We start from the raw sequence: 15,982 nt of genomic DNA on the forward strand, positions 1-15,982 counted from the left end.
ATATATATATACACGCACATCTGTGTGTGTGTGTTGTAGTTACATATATTTAGTTCATATGTGCATAGTGTCCATAATTACAGACAGATCTAATTGTGCCGTTTTTTGTAGTTATAGTAATTTTACAGTTCATGGTTTGTTAGTGGTTTAAATACCAGAGAGTTGCCCTGAAAATCCATCTGAATACATACTGACATGTTTGTTTGGTATTCTTGCTGTAAACTTTATTTAGTTTCCTACTAAATAAAGAATCAAAAGGGTTTTGTTGACAATTTAAGCAGTGCTTACTTGGAACCTGTAGGAAATCTCTAGTACAACATGGTGTTCATTGCTTCTGAGAAATCTTAAAATAACACATTGAAATTAGTCTTGACAAGGCTTACACATTTCTTAGAGTAGTTTTATGTTGTCTGTTTGTCTTCTTTAGATCATTGCAAGAGTGAGTATCGATAACAGGACTCGAGCTTTAGTTCAAGCCATACGGAGATCCTCTGATCAAAGAGTCTGCATCAACAGGGTTGAAGAACTAACCTATCATCTTCTGGAATTTCCAGAGAGCAGAGGAGTTGCAATTAAGGTGCAAATAGTTTTTATGCTTAGATTAAAAACAATCTGACAAATGATTGATGTAGAATAACATAAAAACTCTTTCTGTGCTTTTGTGAACTAGTCTTATTTCCTATTTGCAAAGATTACTGTTTGAGTGTCTCCTTTTTATAAGTTTTAGCTGGTTCAAGCAGATTTATAAACAAACTGCTGTGAGTTTAGCTAAAGGCTGTTAAGATTGCAATGTTTAATTTAGAAGCATACAGCATGGTCATGTGGATAGGTGCTATAGCTTTTTCCAGTGGTAGATAAAGGTCGTACACTGTGTCCTCTGTGCCAGTTGCCCAGATGGGAATGTGCTGTACAGTTGATCTGTATATGCACAGTACTTTCTATGCTTGTTTACATGCTTTCTTCGAAGAGAGATGGCAAGAGAACCATCAAATAAGTAGGTGTAATCTAGTCCTACTTGTTTCCTTCCCTGCATTGAGACAGCAGGAGATGGGTGGTAGACTATTCCAGAAGTACTAGCTAATCACAGCATTTATCAACCTTGTGCCTTTTTTCACAAGATGTGACAAACCTGTGGCACAGATTGCAGAATTTCTGGAAAAGTAGCTTTTGGGAATGGAGTGTAGGCCATATGAATCATCTGAGAAGGGTACAGGTTAGGCATTCACGTAAATATATGTGAATTACTTTTATATGAAAGAGTGTATTCATTATTCCCATTTTTATTGTAATGCTGTATATATTTTTGGTAATGTGCATTCTAAAAATACTCTGTGTGAGAAAGCATTTTATGTTTTGTTTTGATATTGGTGTACTTAGAAGGCATTTCTTGTTTTGAAGCAGTGTGATACTTATTAAGCAAGTCTGGGTGTGCTCCCTGCTGGAGTCTACCTTTGGCTGAGGTGATACTAAGTCAATAAAACTGAAGTGGTAAATGTAGCTTTCCTAGCTATTCAGAATATTTACACATCATCTTAATTGCTTTTTTCTGATAGGTAGTTACTGTAGCAATGAGGTGTGTACAGCATAATATGGACGTCCTTTCTTTCCCTTTTTAGAGAAAGACGTGGTATATACAGTATATACATGGTATACAGATTTACAGGATAAATACAGATTTGAAGTTGTTTTCTTCAAAGTTTAGCTGATATATTACTTCTATACTTCAATGCCACAGTAGGAAATTTAAGAATGGATTCTTCTGGTTTAAACATGTGGTTAGAATGAAATATGCTTGTATTTATCAACAGGAAAAATTAATCCCATGCCTCTTGCGACTGAGACAGGCTAATGATGAAAGTCTTCAGGCTGCTGTTAGAGAAATTTTAGCTCTGATTGGATATACAGACCCTGTGAAAGGCTGGGGGGTTCGAGTCCTCACCATTGATGGAGGAGGAACAAGGTAAAACTTACGGGGTTTTACATACTTGTAACCTTTTAAATACTGTAACTAGAGGTAAAATTTCAGTCTCTTGTTTGATAGATAAATGCCCAAAGAGGCAATTTATGAGTTACATTTTTGTTACATTTGACTACCTAAGGGATTGTGGTTTTTATGTGTTTCTGCTTGAATGGTGTTTGTTTTGGTGCTCATTTTGCCATACACAGTTATCTCTCTCTGTCACAACTAAATCTATCCTTAGTCTACAGCCACAGAAGTTGATCACTCCCAAAGCCTTTGCTATAAAACAATATGGCTGAAGCTGTTGAATAGTATTTTTGGTATGCCTGAGTGTGTTGTTCATACTTAACATTCATCATTCTATTTTAACTGTATTCTGCTGCTCTTTTATTTCCTGAAATATTCAGGGTTCTTACTGTTGGAATTATTCAATTATAATAAGTTATAATGAAGCAAAGGTGACTGAAAAGTGATTAGAGCTATGTAAGATAAGACTGGCATTGTATGTGACGGGGAATTTTGTGTTTCAGGGGTTTAGTTGCACTTCAGACTCTACGGAAACTAGAAGAATTAACTGGAAAACCAGTTCATCAACTTTTTGACTACATCTGTGGTGTAAGCACAGGTAATTATTAAGTCACAAGTTGGAGTTTTGCTATCAATATAGTAAAATAACATCTGAGAATAAATACTGATTTTGCTGTTTCTTACTTTGAGTGTAAGCTGGGAAAGTACAGTTGTGATTTCTGGAGTCTTTATTTTTGCTTCTGAATAAGAACATTGGGCAGTTTATGATAAACTTTTGGCTTCAAACTGATTTGTCATTTTTTCAATTTACATGAAATCTTCAATTTGCACACAGAAACCATTATCTTAGATATTTATGGAGCTTTACAGACTACTAAGGTAATATCCCGCAGGAGTTGATACTGGGTCAGAACTGTTTCCTTAATTAAGTTAACAGCAATGTTTCATCTTTCTTAATTACCTGCCAGAAGGACAGAACATGCCTGTAGCGAGATCTTGAATGATCTGAATTAGAGGAAGTGGTCAGTGCTGTGGTGCCCTCTGTTCATATTGGTCTGTACAGGCTGGAGAAATGGCTTGGCAGGTTCAGTAAAGCCAGATACAGAGCCCTCCATCTGAGGTGGGCTGACAGCCTAGAAATCAGCATTGCAGAAAAGGACCTGATCTTGTTTGGAACAAGCTGGACACGAACTATCACTGTACTCTAGAGCAAAAAAGCCCCCACCGCATTGGCTTGCATGGACAAAAACATACCCAACAATTTAAGGGTCATTTTTGTTTGGCCAAAAATGCCTTGTTATAAAGGCTGCTCTGTAAACCCTTAATCTTTTGTAATATGTTCTTGCACATAATGGGTGAGTCTGGCAGAGAACCAAGTAGATGGTCAGGGGACTGGAGTTCATGACATGTAAAGGAGAGTGCAGAAAATGGTTTATTTGGGATTGAGTAGAGAAGGCTAAGTGTAGGCCTTAATCCTGGTTCAGCTAATGGAAAAAAAAAGATAATGTGGATCTAGAATAATTTTGAAGATGCACAATGATAGGAGAAAAGCCAACGGACAAGTTGGAGTAAGGGAAGTTATAATTAGGTATGGGGTCATGTTTTTCATGCTGGGATGGTCAGACACTGGAAGAAGTTGCCTGCACAGGCTGTGTAATCTCGATCCATGGAGATACTCAAAATTTGGATGAGCAAGTCCTGAGTAACCTATTCTAATTATACCTGTTAGGGCAGGAGGTTAGACCAGATGATGTCTACAGGTCCCTCCCAGTCTTAATTACTCTTGTGACTCAGTGATAAGTTACTCCTCCGTAGAAAGCAGGAAACTCCAAAGCATAAAGTTTCTCCTTTAAAGATAGTAATCTCCTTCAGAAATTATGTTAGACCAGTAGCAGCCCAATTATGTTTTCTAACACAAGGGGTATGCTGTAATTTACTAACTCAGTTTCCTTTAAAAACTCACATTGTTCAAAATTTTCGCTATATTCTATACAGTTTTATTCAGAAATCTTATTAAACATGGAACACCATGAGTAGATAAAGAGTGTTTCAGGAGATTTGCTTAATAGGCTCAAAATAGTGGAGGAGAGTGTTTTGGTCTCCTAGACAGAATTTGTTTCTAGGCACAATATAGTTCCCTGCTTTACATTTTTAATAGTCGTCCAAATAAATCCTGTTAGTTAGTTTAGCAGTAAGTGGTTGTTTCTTTGGAAGATGGTTTCCCTACAAAATACTTCCCCAGTGTCATCTTCAATGATAATAAAGGTATTTTACCTTGGATAGAGGCCTTGTGTTCTTAATTTACTCCCACTACTGTCACTAGAACTAACTTTTGTTTTTGATTCTTCCTCAAATTTTGGGATTTATGACTGCTAGTAAATACTTAGCATACTCTTTTAAATTTTGTTTACACAATTAAGCTTTTGTCTGCAGTTGTCCAACTTGCAATAATAAATGCAAAGACATGGCTGGGTGAGGTTGTACTTATCTGCCAGCACTGCTGCAAGTTCTGTTTTTATTGACAGTACATATGCTGATAGTCTTGCAGCTGAATGAATTGTGCTTTACTAGAGTGATGGATTAAATTACAGGAAGGATGCCTCTTGTGCACTGCACTTCTCTTTTCTGATGCAGTGTTTGTATTTCTTACTGTTGTTCAGCTGTTCTGCCTTTGAAGTTTAGAAATGCCCTTCCTGTGAATTCAGCATCACTGTCTTTGTAGTTATCTTCCCTGTGTTTCTCTTCATTGGGAGTCAGAGGGTGGAAATGCAGGCTGTCACAGAGAAAGATCATTGCAATGATGCTCTAATGGGCTCTGCATACTTTGGCGGATGTGTGATATTCTAGAACTGGTGCTGGAGAGTTTAGAGGAAGAAAATGTGGCAGAGGATTTGCCTGACTTGGAAAATGGTGGTTCTCTAGGCGCTAGGTGTTGTCTGAGTTGAATACAGGCATCTGGTGATTTGGCAATTGAGAAAGTTTCTCTTGAAGAAACTTTGTGTCAAGTGGGCCCAGATTGCCTTAAGCATCTGTGCTACCTTTTAAGAAACTGAGACCATCAATCCTCTAATGCTCAGCTATCAGAGTGGTGGGCATTGTGAGAGTGAAAAAGGGCTTGGAAGTCATGTTTCCTTTAAAGCCACCTGTACCTTCCTGCACATGCATTATATTCTTACTCATTTCAAGAATTGGCACCTTTTAAAATTAATTTTATTTAAGTCTATGGCATTTATTTCCAGATTTAAAAAAGTGACGTGTCCTAATTATTTGTAATGGTTAATTACACATTCTCACAGTATAGCCAACTAGATTTAAAGGTTGTGTGTGTCCCTTTCAGTTTAATATATCTAGGAGTTGTATTTTCCATTAATCCATTAATTGTATTTTCCCACAGTCCTTTTAATGGTATTTAGCAGCAATGCTTTTTGAATGCTCTTACTTTGTGCCTACAAGGAGAGGTAATAATTTGTCACACTAGATGGCAGCATGTATGAAACTAATTATAAATGGTTGCAAGCAAATATAATCCAAACTACTGAAACCATTTTTACTAGAATTTACCTAGAATAAGTCTCTACTGACTTAAGAGTTTGCATGGTAGCAAATAATTCTTCAAATAAATTGTAATACCACAGCAAAGATTTCTCTTGCTCGTTTCTCTTTTCACATAAAGTAATGGATTTAATTTGCTTTCTGCCATATGCATGTTGTAATCTGCAAAGTGAAAGAATGTAATTTTTCAACTTCTCATATTTCTGTTTTTGGAAATAGACTTTTTCTATCTTGTATATGTTCTTTTAAAGGATGGTTTGTGATCTCTGGCAGGAATTTAGTGATATAAATGTCAATTGGTCTTGCTGTTTCAAGTCAGATATTCTGTTAACCAATGAACTATGTTAACTGGTAATCCATTTTTGTAATCTTACTCCAGGATGCACTTTACATTACAAAATATTTGTTGGTTTTTTTTTTTAGGAGCTATATTAGCTTTTATGCTGGGGTTGTTCCATATCCCCCTGGATGATTGTGAAGAACTGTACCATAAGTTAGGATCAGATGTTTTTAAGCAGAATGTCATTGTTGGAACAGTCAAAATGGGCTGGAACCACGCCTTTTATGACAGTGATATATGGGAAAAAATGCTCAAGTAAGTAAAAGACAATCAGGTGAAAAATAATTAGTGCAATGTCTGAGTGCATTTGGTTTTGTTATTGCTTCATTGGTGTACAGATTCTTTTAAAGAACTAGAAAAGATTAACATATACTCTCATTCTTTAGAAATAGCTGGTTTCATATTTACCAAAATGTCAGGAGCTTTTAATGTAATGATTTATGTCTCTGGGGAATAAAGCTTACTGTAAAGCTTACTGCACTGATTTCTGATTATATTCCTGTATGCTTGCCAGCTCTTCTTGATCTGACTCATTGCAGATTTGCTATGAATTTTACTAGCAACCTGCTGTGCCTTTTTTAGCCAAAGGAGATTGGTGAGAAATGAAATAATGTGCTGTAGTAGGGATTTTTAATGTTTGCTACTATGTTGGAGGGCTTTGTCCATTGCCACTTTCTTTGAGAGGGAAATGAGCTGTAAGGATTGCAATGAAAAATTATCCGCAGTGTCAGGAGTTGCCTGTGAAATGTATTCATGTGCATTGATGGCTATTCAGGAAAAGCCACAAGAAAGAATTGTTATATTACAGGTTTTATTTCTTAGTTTTATTCATCTGTATTTGTATTGTTATCAGTTCAATTGATTATAATTTTTCACAAACTAATGTTGTAGTTTCCCAACCAGCATAAATTGACCCTACCACTAAAAGAACTGGAACAATCTTTTCTGAGAGAAAATGTAAAATGGTAAAAGGTTCCTTCTTATAAGTTATAACAAGTTCCTTTGGGAACGTGATTACTGTGTTTTGTGGGATTAAACGAGTTTTTATGACATAATAGAGAGAATACCAGTGCGGTCTGAATTTTAAGCATCATCTTTGATGAAGTGGAGAGAAAAGCTTCTAAGCATTTCTTCTCTGTGCTCATGCATATTTTCGGAAATAAATACATTTATCAAATTAATATCATGAGCTTTTCTTCTCAGATATCCGAAGGTCTTTTTTTAGAAGTTAGATTTTCTCTGTCTTCCTTCATTACCTTCCCCACCCAATTAAAAGAAGTCTTGTGAAGATCACAACCTCATGTAGAAGTATTTTACATACCTTTAATTAAAATACTATTGTTCTTCTGCAGCTACATGTAGCATGTGAGGGAGGTAAAGAACTAGTCCTGTGCAATAGACAAAAGCAGGCAATTAATATATTATCTATAGAGTAAATTAAAAATTAAATGTGCTGATCAACAAAGGATTTCTTGGTGACCTGCAGTGTTGAAGGGAGATGCTATGTGTGCAGAGCATTTTGTTGAAGGAATTCCTAGAGACTTCCCTGTGGTGTGAGGGCCTGGAACTGAGAAGGGAATTGTAAGGTTATATAGTATCTCTTTTAAAGCAATATTGGAGAGCAGGTCTAACATTGTCATAGCATGGGGAAACTGCTTTATGTTTTGCTTTGAATTTAAAGCATTACTTTTGCAGTGTGCATTTTTGTAGTTTAAATGGTAACTTGTCAGCCTTGTTTGAAATAGAAACAATCCATTGACAGTGTGCAGACATGTAATACATTTAGTCCTACCACAATTATCAGTAGTGGTATTTTCTGTCGGAAGATATTCTTGCTGAAAATAATTAAGTGATGTTTCATCAGGCCAATGTTCTATGCATTCATGGAGTATATTATAAATTGCATTTCAGAAAATGGCAACTAATTTTGGTTACCTGACATTTCGTTCAGAGAACTTTGGGGAATTCATTTCATGTGTTCTGTATATGTTTGTTTAAGCTCCTCTTACGTATTTCTTGAGTTGCAGTCTGAGGACTCGTTTTAATAATTTACATTATGCAGAAGATTTTACTTACAACATATCAGTGTATGTAATGCTATATTGATTTGCATTTGTGAGCATTTTTAAGAACCTGGCTTATAGCTCCAACTTCTCTGTTTTCTTTTCACTGTTGTTGACATATACAATTTTCTTCTTGCATGCTGTCTTAAGAAACTACTGGAGAAATTTGGTGAGCAGCTAGGGGTTTTCACAAGGTAGCTGAAATCTCATGTTGGGGATTATAGTCTTGAGAAGCAATCAGTCACTGTGTGGAGCATAAGATAAAAATTTCATGTTCTCTTTTGGTAGGAAAATGGATAATGCATGTGTTTGGGAATAAAACTAATAATACTTAAGTATTTGTTTTGCAGAGTGAAATACAAATTTACACTGGTCTCTAATGTCTAGATGGGGAACACATTCCATACCAGCACATGGTATAAAAGTCTTTCCTGTAGGTTTGGTAAAGATGTCATATTTTCTTTGTACTACTGTTGTTGTTAGAAGAGGGTAGAAGTTAAATTTTGCCTTTTGCATTGAGTGCACTTTCTCCAGAGCATTTGCATCACTGCTGTAGCCCATTAGAATGAATCTTCCAGCAAATGGTTGGCAATATGTTATTCATAGCATTATTGAAATAAGTGTTGCAATATTAGTGACTTGAAGCAATGAAAGAGCAATGTTTGTGAAAGAGACTCGTTGTTTAAGTAGGTCATGTCTAGAGGACATAGGTCGCAGACAGACACAAACAAAGTAGATAAATGGAAAAATAAGATGGCAACAGAAATTATGTGTAAAGTAATAACTGATGAGTGGAAAAATGTGAAATACTTACAGGATTTAAAGTAACAATATCAAAAATAATTTGGGTGTTGTCATGGACAGTTTAATGAAATATCTGTATACTTGTGGTCAAACAAGATGATTCAGTCTGTGACAGTTGGGATTGAAAACACAAAAAGTACTATAATGCCATTATATTAATTTGCAATACAGATTCATTTAAAACATTATTTACAGTTCTGATTTCCCCATTTTAGAAAACGTTTCTGTTGCAAGTTGGGGAAAAAGTAGCCAGTGACCTGAAGACAACATACATTAGTAGACTTTATCATTAACAAAAGCAAACAAGTTAAAGTGGTAACTTGAGATAGTAAGGCATCTTGAAAATTACTAGTTTCTTCTTTTCTTTGAAAATGGGGACTACTCATTGCAAAGTAAATAAAATGAAATTAAATTAATTTTAATTAAAAATTAATAAAATTTTAATTTTTAGAATTGAAATTAGAAGACTCTTAACCCAGTATGTGAATAAACTGTGGATTCTGTGACTTTGTAAAAGAAAACTGAACAGTGAGACAAATACATTTATTTAATACGCAGTTACAGAATTAATGCTAGCGACAGAATTGAAATAAATGTGGCGGTGATATTAAACTTTTCTCCTTAGACTGTAATGTCTAAAGTTGCACAGTAGCTTAAAGGATTTCTTGTACCTACTCTGGAGTACCAGTTTCTGGCCTTCATAAAAAACAGGATGTGATGAGATAGTTATGCAGTTTGATGGTTCCCATAATTAAGCAGAGGATATTGCTGATGCATTTTTTTTAATCTTTGCATTTGGGGTTTGGGAAAAAATACCAAATACAGACATGTCAGAAGTAGATGAAAGCGATGCAAATCAGTAGATGTCTTTGATATCTCACCTCTGTCAGTCTCATTTCTTTTATTCCTACTTCATGGTTCTTTGTGCCTTCATCTCCTTCTGTAATCAGTTAGTGAGTGCAGATGTCACTCTTCCCCTTCTGGCTGGTGATTCTGAGACTAGAATTGATGCAAAAATAAAACAAAACAGTGCTACTGGTACAAGAACTGTGTCAGCAGGAGTTTTCCGTCATAGGACTGGAACCTGTGTCCCTTCCTTCTTCCCTGTCAAGGGCATGTACATAGCCGTCCTCCAAGCACAAATATCCACTAGAAGAGTAGCAAATTGTCCTAATTGCACATAGTGTCAGAATAGAGGACTGCTGCTGTGGTGGCCTTTAAAGCTTCTTTTATCTTCTGACCTGAGCAGGTTGATAAAGGTGTTGTTTTTAACAGTGGAAGCACTATTCCCTCCTGTCATGGGTGCAAGCTGTAGGTGGATGATCTTGTAACAGCACATGGAATATCTTCACTTTAAAAGTGTGGCAGTATGGAAAACCATCATTGCAGAACAAGGCAGATGCACCACCAGTGTTTGGGTGGCTGTGTTCTAGGGGAAGAAGAAAGCCTGCTGATTTAAAGGAAAGCTTGTTTGGAATCATTATGGGTGACCATACTCTGTAGGAGTTCTATACCTTTATTGTTAACAAATCAAAGTTGAAGTAGATGGTGAGGTGAGATTACTCATTAGTATGGTAATTTGCTCCAGTCTCCTCTACTTTGCAGAAGGGCTGTCTTCTAGTTAGTTATGGGAATACTGACCCTGATATGGTGAGAAATTAAAATGCTGACCATTAGTGTGATTTATAAAAATGTATTTATGTGAAAAAATACTACCTCAAAAAAGAATGGTAAATGCATATTTACCATATGGATTACTGTTATGGAAGACTACATGTAGATTGTTTAACTTTCCACTAAATCATGTGGAATGCCATCTTTCTCTGTAGCTTTTGTTTCTGTAACTACAGGAGAGTGATTTTTCATTACTGTATAGTATAGTAATATATTATAGTAAGTGTATTTCAACCACTTAATAAGGATGTTGGTTTTTTGATTCCTAAATGTAGCAAAGTATTTTGTCTAACTATGTAGCTGAGTAATCGTAGTGATTTATGGTTAAGTATGTGAACTGAGTAACTTGAATCAAGACCTCTTCAGTCACTCCTCAGACTTATTTCCGACAGACTAGAAGGTTTGAAATGTTGGCTCATTGAACTCAATTGTAGACATCTGATTATTAAAGTGCAATACAAATGTTGCTTCTTTGAAATGTAAAGGTCTCAGAAATAAAGATGATAAAAATGCATGTCTTGTTCATGCTAAACTGATGGACCATTTTCAACTTTTTACACTTTCTTGTAGAGAAAAAATGGGCTCAAATCTTATGATTGAAACTGCAAGAAAGTCTAGATGTCCAAAGGTAAGTACAGTTTTCGAAGGTAAATACTAGTTGTATATTTCACATGTACTTTTAAAAATTCTGAGTAAGTTCTGTACCTAGAAGAATACTGGATAGGCAGCATGAATGTTGAAATGCTTTTTAGGCTTCCATATGTGATAACCCATGCTTTTAAAGGATAAAAAATAATTAGATTCTTAAATTTCAGTAGCAATTTCTCATATTTTTAAGATTTCTAGTTGGAATATATTGCAGAGATGTTAAAAAACTTGTAAACATAGAAATACTGGGTCAGCATTTTGGGGCTGTGTAGGGCTTGTTTTTTTCCACGTAAGAATTCTAGTGTCTGGAGATTCTGTCGTGTCAGCTGTAATCTCTGTTACTTGTCCTTGTGTGGCGAGGGTTTTTTCTCACTTTGGAATACCTGGTTTTCTCCAGTCACATTCTTGGGCCCCAGGATCTCTTCCTGTATGATAGAAAAGGCACAAAGTCGTAGGAGGGGCATTACATACAGTAGCAGCACAAGAATGAAAGATGAGAAAGCATGGGTATTTTATTTTTGGTGAAGGATAGGGTGTGAAGAAAGAAGAGAAATATAATAGGATATATTTCAGAACAATCTGTAATTAACAGGTGTTTTGGTGTCATAGCACTATATTCAATGCTTTACTGTTAAATGGAAGATATTCACATTTTTCTAAACATAGAAACGTGTGCCTTACTGACTGCGTTCCTAGTCCGTGTCTAAAACAAGGACATGAAAAGGCTGGTGTGGTATGTTGCTTTCTGAGAGAGAAGCTATCCTATGTTGATAGCTTGAAAGTTATCTTTGAACTGGGATCTTTGGCTTCCTTCCATGTTCTTCAGTAATAAAATGTGAATATAAATAGAGCTGAAACTAGCTGTTCCCAGTAATCACTTTATAGTGCTGTCAGCAGTGGCACTCTATACAAGGCACGGCAAAATCAAAATAAAACATGAAGTTCTATGCTCAGCTGCTGTTAAATTCATGGCAAGATGGATTTTTCCAGAAGGTGCTGAGCACTTTGCAATTTAGACTGTATCATGCAATGTACATTTGTATTGCCAAAAATGAAAGCATTCTTTTAATAAGTTTTCTATTAAATTTTCTGAAGTTATTTTTTTACTGCTTCTGACAGTGCTTAGACCTAAATTCTCCTTTTGCGAAAAACAGGAAACTTTTCCTCCATCAAATGATGGAGTGTAAATCAGGCAGTTTTGCTTTTGCATTATAATCTGGAAGTTACACTTTTCTATAAGGATGAATTTACAGTGAATAAAAGTATTTAAATTAAGTAGCTGAAGAGTGAAAATGCATAAAGTGGTATCAGAGTGTCTGCTGTGCTGTTGAGTTACATTTCATGAAAACACCCTACTCTGTAAAACAGTAAACAAGATAGAATTGAACACCCACTTGGCTCCTAAGGAAGGTTCTGACAGTGCCAGCCAGGCTGCCTGCATCGCCTCTAAAGGTCTTGCACATTTTAACACTCACCTGTAACTACATGTACTTTCTCCTTGTGGTTAGACCTGTAAGATACATTCTTTATGTCATAATAGTTGGGGTTTTTTTCAAAGCTAATATAATTGTGGATTTTTACTTAGATGATCATATGTGATTTCTGTTACTGACATTTCAGTATCCTTACAAAAAAATCTTGAAAGACTTACATTTCATTCTTCTGCAGGAGAGATTCTTACTACTATTCTTTAACTCCAGTTGCAATATTAAGTAATCATTTATTTGGAGAAAGAAATGGACAGTTCTGACATTCGTATTTAATGGCATTGTTGTTTTGCTGGTTACAGACTTCTGAGAATGAAATACTATTCCAAAACAAAAGTATTTTAAAATCTTATAATTGACAGCAGCATTTTGTTTAAATATCAGATATTTGTAGAAACAGATAGGGTAGCCAGTGGAAACAATTAATGGCAGGTTAAAAATAGCATTTTACTTAGGGATTTGGGTCTCTTGTTTGTGTTTCACTTACACTTTTTAAAATTTAGATAGACATTATAAAAATGTAAATAAATAATGAACCTAGTAAGATTCCAGAGGTGCATTAATGTATAAACTGAAATTCTTATGGTGAGAAGCTTTCATTCTCATATTATGGTTATTATCATCATATATAACTAATTTTGTTCCTCCTCACTCACTAGGTAGCTGCAGTAAGCACCATTGTAAACAGAGGAACACCACTGAAGGCATTTGTGTTTAGAAACTACAACCACTTTCCTGGTGTGAAGTCCCATTATATGGGAGGCTGTCACTATAAGCTGTGGCAAGCAATTAGAGCATCATCTGCTGCACCAGGTTACTTCCAGGAATATGTTTTGGGCAGCGATCTTCATCAGGTAAGTCTAAAACTTCTCCTTGAGTAAATATTTTCTAATTTTACACCTGAAAAAAAACCATGGCCCGAATCTCTGAATCAAAACTAAGCAAATAAGTTGGTAGCACAAAGGAAATTTAGGACAGATGGGGTAAGAAAGGATATTTTTCACTTGTAGCCCTTACAGACTAGAAAGCCTTAAAAATCTTAGTCTTCTCAATACAAATCTGAGCTCTTCTGCTGTTACTTTCTTCTCTGCCTGGAAGGAAACCTTATATGAGTTGTAAGTTCCCTCTGACTTCCTGTCTGCAACTGTTATTTCACTGAGCGTTATTTTATTTAATAGATGATGTAACTTAAAAATCTAACAATACTGTAAAATGTGAAAAAGTCAGGTTATACACTTCCACATTCTTTTTATTCCTGTACAATTTCAGTTTATGGTTTACTTTTTAATTCTTTCCATTGATAGCTTATTCAACTTTAGCCTGGTTGTGGGCTAGTAAGAAGAGTAAGAGATGCCAGAGCAGTAAGATAAAACTCAGAGCACAACTGCAAAAGGAATTCCCTTGAGGATAAAGCAGTGTCTGCTATCAACAGTGCATGCTATTTTATTGTATTACACCCTGTCTTGGTGACCCTGTTAAGTAAAGAACAAAGCAAATTAATTTCTTCATAGGTTTTTAACCACAGGGTTTTAGTCCTCCAATGCCTCTGTATTACTCTGCAGTTCTTCAGGTTTTCAAAGAATACTTCTTGCAATGTATATTAGTTTAAAACTATTAGTATTTATTTTAATAAATACCTGATACAGATCTGGGCAGAAAAGACTACAAAGGGGGACTGAACCAGAGACCTTCAATAAAGAGAGCACAGGATTGAATCACTCAAGTTTAATAAAAGCATCTGTTATGTTCGTCTTATTAATTCATATGATGGCATTAGCCTCAAATGCTGGGAAAAAAGCATATTTTGAGTTATAAGCTCAAAATATACTTGGATCACATACAGAATTTCTGATGCTGTCCATTGTGAGACTGTAATATCCTTTGTATTGTTATGTGCTTGATTAGTGAAATTTAAAGGCTAACAGATAAATTAGTATAAGATGAAATAAAGAAAAATTCATAACATTAAGAGGTGGTAAAAAGAAGCATTGGTACAGACAAACAGCTAGAATTTCATCTGAAAAGAGCATATTTCCATATTTTGATTCAACATTTTGTAAGGTGATGAAATAATTCAGCTATATGAAAGCTTTGTAGAAATTAAGGGGTGAAAGGGGAGGGTTCCCATGGAGGGTAAGGTTCAAGAGATTGTGAAATTTCTTTCATTTTACTGTTCCACCTTTTTGTCTAGGACACTCTTCCCCTCTCTCTCCCTTATCTGACTGCCCTCCACAACCTTTCCAGTATGATAGATCTTGTTATCCTGAAATCATTTTAGTCAACTACTATCTGAAATAAGCAAATAAGTTTTTTTAAACCTAAAAGTGGAGTAACACATCAGATTCCAAGCCAAAGCACTACTTGAAATCCTGATATGTGTTCATCTTCCATCTGGACAAGCAAAACTGAGGAAGGAGCTGCCTTAGCTTTGGGAGCTGTTCCAAGCTGCTCCTTAACTGATTGGATGGGTCAGTGTTAATCTATGTGAAGAAGTTTTTATTTCTCTTCTCACCTTTCCACACCCACTTTCCTTGAATTGAAAGTACTTGGAAATTGGTCTGTGCTTTTACATGAAATATAGTTGAATGAACAACATGATTTTGTAACTTCTACACAGTGTTTTACACAATTATTTGTCTTAACATAGTTTCTGAATTGCCAGACTTGTGTGAAATGCAGTAAGGCTGGTACTTATTTCATCTATATTCACTTCTAAGTCCAGTTTACCAGACTAGAGGATGTATAATTAGTGTTAATAGAGATCAGATCCAGTATTTTCAGACACATAGGGCTGGAATGAAGTCTGCTTGATCTTTTTCCTTGCTCCAGAGTCTTTGGACAAAGGCCTTCGATCTAATCTTACAAACCCTGTTTCCCAAGTTCAGCATTCTTCTCTATTTGAGGCATTATAATTACTAGAAAGCAAGGGCTTAGGATGTGATTCAGCTTTGTCAGCTGTAACTAACTAAATATATTCTCAGTACTTAAACAGTTTATTGTAGTAGAACTAGATGATAAATATTTGGGTTTAAACTTTTTCATATAATCTGAAAAATATCTCTTCTCCACAGCCAAAAATGTTTAAACACTTGAATTCTTATAGAAACAACCTTTCATGTCTGACATGCTTTTCTTTCCCCACATTACACTTTTCCTACCACATCTCTATTTCCGTAATTGTCTGGTTTGTAGGGGGGGGTACTTGGATGTACAGGTAGCAAGTTATTATATATGCAAATGCTCCATAACTGTCTTCATGCAGCTTTCTAGAGGAGATTATAAATGCACTGCACACTCTGAAGCAACCTCAAATTGCCTTGTTTTAACCCTGGGGAAAAGAGCCTCAGTGCATACAGCAGACTGTTACTCTTATTTTTCTGGGAGTTAGTGGTACCTCATTGGAAAACAGAAGATATTCAAAAGTTTT

General features: G+C 35.6%; 1 protein-coding gene across 1 annotated transcript in view; it reads left to right on the forward strand.

Annotated features, from left to right (window-relative positions):
* PNPLA8 (patatin like phospholipase domain containing 8) overlaps nt 1-15,982 on the forward strand; it is a 39,522-nt gene that overhangs the window by 2,547 nt on the left and 20,993 nt on the right. Inside the window, exons 3-8 of the mRNA XM_066319036.1 lie at nt 428-577; nt 1,809-1,960; nt 2,491-2,585; nt 5,963-6,134; nt 10,991-11,048; nt 13,215-13,409. Of these exons, the coding sequence (XP_066175133.1) occupies nt 428-577; nt 1,809-1,960; nt 2,491-2,585; nt 5,963-6,134; nt 10,991-11,048; nt 13,215-13,409 (822 nt within the window). The remainder of the gene's footprint in view (nt 1-427; nt 578-1,808; nt 1,961-2,490; nt 2,586-5,962; nt 6,135-10,990; nt 11,049-13,214; nt 13,410-15,982) is intronic.

Source organism: Sylvia atricapilla, chromosome 5 (genome assembly GCF_009819655.1).
Source record: "Sylvia atricapilla isolate bSylAtr1 chromosome 5, bSylAtr1.pri, whole genome shotgun sequence".
NCBI classification, from domain to species: Eukaryota; Metazoa; Chordata; class Aves; order Passeriformes; family Sylviidae; genus Sylvia; species Sylvia atricapilla.